The sequence below is a fragment of the Notothenia coriiceps genome, unplaced genomic scaffold (assembly GCF_000735185.1).
Source record: "Notothenia coriiceps isolate Sejong01 unplaced genomic scaffold, NC01 NC01_scaffold00031264, whole genome shotgun sequence".
Classification (NCBI taxonomy): Eukaryota; Metazoa; Chordata; class Actinopteri; order Perciformes; family Nototheniidae; genus Notothenia; species Notothenia coriiceps.
In genome coordinates, this window is record NW_011363965.1 from 1 (window position 1) to 6,594 (window position 6,594).

The 6,594-nt window shown below is 37.4% G+C and overlaps 1 protein-coding gene across 1 annotated transcript in view; it reads left to right on the top strand.

Moving 5' to 3' along the window:
• The first annotated feature begins 3,562 nt into the window (after positions 1-3,562).
• The window catches only part of LOC104959893 (troponin C, skeletal muscle-like), a 4,015-nt gene continuing 983 nt past the window's right edge, over positions 3,563-6,594 (top strand). The window contains exons 1-3 of the mRNA XM_010787810.1: positions 3,563-3,672; positions 5,560-5,614; positions 6,584-6,594. The exon at positions 6,584-6,594 is cut by the window's right edge and continues 133 nt beyond it. Of these exons, the coding sequence (XP_010786112.1) occupies positions 3,670-3,672; positions 5,560-5,614; positions 6,584-6,594 (69 nt within the window). The 5' untranslated portion in view covers positions 3,563-3,669. The remainder of the gene's footprint in view (positions 3,673-5,559; positions 5,615-6,583) is intronic.

Sequence of the window (6,594 nt, forward strand, 5' to 3'; positions counted from 1 at the left end):
GGGGGGGGGGTTGGATGATTAGTTGAGAAGAACTGTTATTACAAGAAAAATGCCCAAACTCCCTTACTGATTGGTTAATGTTTTTGCCTTGTTTGTTAAAGCAGAAGGCCAAAATAAAATGGATTTTGACCCGATTAAATACTTTTATACAATTGTGCCACAGTATTTTTTAAAATAATTTATGTGATCTCTTTTGCCTCACATAGCGTAATTACAAATAACGTTTCGCCAACTGTTGGACACTAATGATGCGTTCACATGCTTGCAAGATGACGGTAGTTGGAACATTGAATATTAGAGAAGGACGGTAAAAGAATTTGAGGCCGGCTGCAGATCCTGGCAATGGTAACGGTGCAAAGTAAAAATATTTGTACTTTTTGCTTTCGTCAGAAAGGATCAACTTTATATATAAAGCAAAAAAAGGTTATAATGGGATTTATATGGTTTAATCATTATTACAAACATTTCAGGACCTATAATAAGACATGCTAGAAATAAAACAGTGTTCAAAATGTATAAAAGCTTAAAACACAAGTTTTAGGATGTGATTTAAAAGCTGTAAGCCTCAGACAGCTAGTGGACATAAGACATTAACTGACATTGTATCGATTTGTAGAAAAAGCTTATTTAAAATAGGTACAAATGCTGTACAGGTGAAAAGGTCACCAATTTGACATCATTAAAGAGCTGAACTCTGAACATAAGTAAGATTATGTGGCTTATTAGTGTCAATGCCTCAAGTGTTCTTATAATCACATATCACACCTCCATTCAAGTTCTGCGAAAACCCACCACGGGAGATTGAGTTATTTAAGTTAACGGGAACAGGAAAAAGGATTTATAACTGGATATTTCATTAAGTGTGTGGCATCCAATCAAAAGTAAGAACATTATAAAATGATGTTGGGGAGCTTTTTTGAAAAGTACTTTGTCGAACAGTTTCCAATGACGACAGCTGTTTTTTGGTATTGGTTCTAATGAGCGACACAACAATTAAAACGTCTCCAACCGGGAGGTATTATGTGTTATTTCATTACAATTATTTGCTTAGTAGCAGTGGTGGAAAGTAACTAAGTACTATTTCTCAAGTGCTGTACTTAAGTACAATTTGTAGGTGCTTAAACAACATTTAAAAAATATCCTATATGTATTTTGAAAATAATATTTGAAATGAACCATTCTGCATAATGAGTAGTTTTGATAAATGAATTATACTTCTACTCAAGTAACATTTTGAACTCATGACTTTTACTTGTGATGCAGTATTTGAAGACCATAATAATTACATATTAAATTAAGTAAAGGATCTGAGTACTTTTTCCACCACTGCTTAATAGTGTAAAACATGTGTGTAACCCATTATATGCCCATTAATCTGGAAACTATAATCAATAATTTTTCCTTTCCGGTATTAAATACATTTAGGTCATGATCATTCTAAACCAACTTTGTTTAATACATTGGCATTTTGATAGTTTAGTCATCCTGGACCTGATGGTAAGATTATTTCCTATCATTTAGTACTGAATGAATGAATAACCTTATTTCTGCCTTCTTGGACGCCCTTATGGTATATTTAACAATATAAAGTGCTCTCTAGGGTGCCTTAAATGCTTAAAACTGGTGCCCCTTCATTCGTTTCCGTCCCTGTCCCTCAGTCTCAGTCCTCTTGTCTTTACTCAAACTCACATGTCTAAGTGGCTCCTATTTATGTACCTTCTTTAGTTGATGTTCATTAATGAGCATTGCTCTTTATTAATTGCATATCTTGTGCGCATGCTTTGTGATCTCAAAATAAGAAGCCTAATATTAGTAATGAACAACCCCACCTGCTCTGGTAGCCATGCAAATGAGACAGTCCTCTGGGCACAAATAGATTTCCAGTAAAATAATTGAGAAACTCCAGAGCCTTAGTGCTTAAAATTCCAGAGTGTGCACCAACATCAGCGAAGACTCGTAGATTGACTGTCTGTCTGGTGGAATGAAGTGGGAAATGATGCTTGAGGCTGAGCATTTGATATTAGATTGCATACGCTAGCAAAAAGACAACTTTTTCGACCAAATACATTCAACACTCATGACAAACAGCGTCAATTGTACTTTGTGTTTAGTGCTAAGCTAGTGAACTAAGATGGTAAGCTATCTAAACAATACCTGCTTTAAAAAATAGCAAATTACCAATGTCTTTGTGAACATTAATGCACACACAATGTACACTATATCTGTTTTCTGTCTTTTTTATTGCTGCCGATTTGTATTCATATTTTATTCCCTATTTTCATTCCATTCCATTGCAATGTAAATACTATTATATTTTACTATATTTGTATTATGTTTTTTAATACTTTTAATATTGTTTTCTAGTTCCTTACCTGTGTTTTAATTCATGTTTTATTTTGATTTTGATGTACGCACCATGACGTCATGTCAAATTCCTCGTATTTGTAAACCTACCTGGTAATTAACCTTTTTCTGATTCTGAACATGTTAGCATGCTAGCTTGAGCACTTAGCTAAGTACAATTTCACAGTCGCAAACTGTTCTTTACAATCTGTACTGCTGATTTTACAGACATCTCTGAGCTAACCATTGCCTCTGAACGCCACTTGTCAAGATGTTAAATTTAACATAGGAAAGTCTGGGCCTAATAGCAAGTGGCCATGGGGCAGCTAAAGGCCGCCTAGCATGAACAGCTAAACAGGCAGTAGCCTATCTCCCAATGTAAACAGCAGTTAAAATAATTTCAGTATCCAACCATCCCTGTTTTGGATTACATTGGTTCTTGATAGTAGATCGTCTTTCCAAAAACGCTCATCCTCATATAAACATGTAAAGTGAGGGGGGAAAAAAAAACTGTTGAGCAAGGTTATAGTCCAATGCTTGAATTGTATTTGTTCTTTTTTTTATAAAAAGTACAATATAATATGAAGTGTTCTTTCTTCTGGAACACAACTGTTCCAGTTTCACTTCTGCTCTCTATGAAGCCAATGCAAATGATTGACGTGTTAATTATGGGTCCCCTGTTTGTTGCTTTATGAAAGGGGTTTTGTTTGTGTACTTGTCAATTGGATGGGATATCAATAGGTAAAATAGTGACAGATGGGATACAGCTGTGTGAGGTCCACTTACACGCCACTTGAGTTACAGATGTCATAAGTGCAAGGGCAAGTCTGCGGCAGCCAGAACAGGGAGACAGGCAGATAGATGGGACACCGCTGGGAGGTGTGTGTGTGTGTGTGTGTGTGTGTGTCCTGTTCTTGTGCAGCATGGGAAATCTAGTTTCAAATCATCTGCAGTGAGATGCTCAGTTGATCCTCTGCCAAAATAACCTCCAGTTGCCTGATGCCTGCGCTGTGTTTTCTTTTTTTATAAATGTCACCGGGCTTGTCTGTTATCTAAATATGGGGGATTGGCGAGCGTGCCACACAAGGGGATGTCCATCAGGAGATTGTAACAGGACACAAAGTAAAGTTAGTTTTGATTGGCTATCTCTTGTCTTAGGAGGGGGTCTCTTGCCCAATCCTGATCATTTTCTGTCAACGTGAAGTGGGATGAGAGGGTACTTATAAAAGGGCAGTAAAGCCACCTGAACCGGGTAGTAAGAAGACTCTTTTTCCCAGACGTCCGTTGTGTTTACTGGTGTCTGTTGTTCAAGCACAGCCGGTCGCCATGGTAAGAAAGCGAAATTTGAGAAGAGGGTAAAAAGGGAAACGATGAATGATGAATCTTTGAGGATTTGCTTTTGTTTTCAACTCATGAGGATACTGTAAGCAGCAGATGGCAGAAGAGGGAGAATATTACCAACGTCACACAGCGGGTCCTCCTCTGCAGCACATATGGATTTCTATACAAGAGGCGTTTAATCTCTTGGGATTCCTTCATTTTTGGGGGGGGAATTTGGGGGGAGTGCTCCTGTTGTTCATTTCTTTATGATTTGTTTTTACAGACGACAGATAAGTCTTTATTCCAAACTGCTAACCTGCTGTATAACTTCTCTTAAACTTGTGTAACTCCTCTTTGTCTGTTAGCAGACTGATGTGATTTTGCTTGATATTTAGATTGGGGTCACTAAAGATAGAAAGCACACAGCTGAGATAAGTGGGAAGTTCTGATGCCTTTTCTGAGGGTCCTTATTTAGGGCATTCACCTTGAGAAAATCCCTTTCTAATCCTCTCCCAAGTATCACCTTAAAAATAGCTTCATGGAAAACTAACAAGCGGCCTTATGTGATGAGGTTCTGTCAAGCAAACAAGGAAAGACGGAAATAATTCACTGTCTTTCTGAACTACCAGGGAACAGGGGAATGTATAACAATTAAAGGGGAATACCACCATTAACCCTAAACCAGCAGAGACCAACTCCTATTGGATGTATGACCTGCATTTCAGCGTATATAGTTGTGATGTCTTCAGGCATTACTTCTGGATATGAGAACTAACTGGACAGGTGGTGAGAGCCAGAGAACAACTGTGGGATATGGCAGGGATAGCAGAGATTAAAAGGGGAACTTCAAAATGTATACATGTTATTCCTTTGGTCTAAAAATATCAGCAAACATGAACAACTCTTTCACAAGAATGCTAACACTTAAATGTGTGATGTCATCAAGGATAAAGTGTGGAAGTTCTCCAAGGACAATGGATTGTGGTCGATGTTATAGATGACACAAAGAGTAGCAAGGGGAATGTTCTGAGTATATAGGACCTTTTCTGTTTCAGAACTGAGAACACTACAGTAAAAGTAGAAGGATAATTTGGGTGCGAAAAGGAAACAAGCATTCTGTGGATCCTCAACATCAATTTCACATTTATTGTCTTTGGAGTAGATCCTGGGTAAATTTGAATAACATATTGGTTATATCTCCCATATCTTCCCAATAAAGAAAGATCCCAAATGTTGGAAAAACACGCGTTGATCGAGTGGTGTTCCCCTTAGAGGATCATCATTCAACAAGAGCAGACAGCTGGCAGAGGATTAAACATGGATTCTTACCTGACACAAAGCTATTTCCAGCCCTTGGCTCTCACTTCGTCATTGATACTTCTGTCTTTAGCACAAGGTTTCTGATTTAGTTTCCTCTAGCTAGATGGAGAGACAAGGCTTAACTACAAGCAAGGGACCAGCATGTACATTTTGTTAACTTCCATTCATTTCAATCAATATGACAAATCAATTTGTGTGATGTTTGGCTGTTATGGATAAGTCCATCAAGATTGAACTGATAACCTGAAGCCAAGTGTTGTGTGTAAGGTAGAGAAACACTCAAAGAAATTTAATATGAGTTGAAACTTGGTCAACAGAAATGACAGTATGTGAGTTGTAGTAAGTGAGGTAAAACATGCAGATGCTTCCGTGGTGTCGGACCACAGGAGGTTAATAACCTTGTGGTGTTTGACACCTGTTGAAAATCAAATGCGTGATTGTGTTAGTGTTGATGAAGATGATACTATCCCAATTACTCCTTACATCCTGTTTTGGTAATGACATGTAGGAATAATATCTCTCTCTCTGTTCACATCTTCTGTCATTCTTCTATTAATTTTCTTTTATCCTCTTCAGCCCACTGACGCCCAAAGCGATGCCCGGTCCTTCCTGACTGAGGAGATGATTGCAGGTCAGTCCCTCTGTATCTCAGCACTACATAAATAATGTAGTATATTACTCTTTATTAGGTTCTCCACTGATTTCACATGAACTTGATTTTTTTTGTGCTCATGTTTATGTTTGATTCCTGTCTGAAACCAACATCAACCTATTGTAAATTGGGTACGTTAGGGTTAGCTTGACTTGCCTATATACATACAAAAAAAAAGCATTTGAACCTGAATCACAACCTTTTCCTAAACCTGACTAAGTTTTGCCTTACCAAGTAGTGACGCAAGATAATTGACTTTTGTCATATACCTAACAAGTTTATTTTACTTGTGTAACTAAGGAAAGAAACAAATACATAAACCCCCATTTTCATTAAGTCTTACCAAGAAGTAATGACATGTACCACATGCTGAAGTCTATCAGACTACCCTGTAAGTTGCAAATGAGTCCAAGGAGTCCTGATTTAGCTGCCATAGTTGACGAGTTGAGAGTCAGAATGTGTTGGAATGGCAGGTCGTTTGGACTGAACCAGGGCTGGAACAGGTTTTATGATCTGGACATTTCACCAGTTGACAGATTTCTCTTCCTTTGGTCCCTTTATATTGGCAATACATACATTAATGTTGGTATATTTATCAGCCTATAAGTGAGTCCTTCTAAGCTGTTATTATATTATTTCTATTCAAGATTCAAGGCTTTTATTGTCATGTGTACATAGCTACAGTGTAGTTATGACAATGAAAATCTTAGGTCACAGGCTCCTCCAACAGTGCAACACAATAAAACAGATACAATTGTGCAAGTAAATAACATTGAATATAATATAAATAGTGCAGAATAGTCTATATACAAGTAATTGGAATATTGATATATATAAGTTGCAAACAGATGAATGTTATGGATGTTCTTTCAAAATTTCAGGCGTTAAACAGTCTTCTGCACAAGAATCCAGATAATAGTGTCATATTGTCCTTTCCTCGTCCTCCAGAGTTCAAAGCT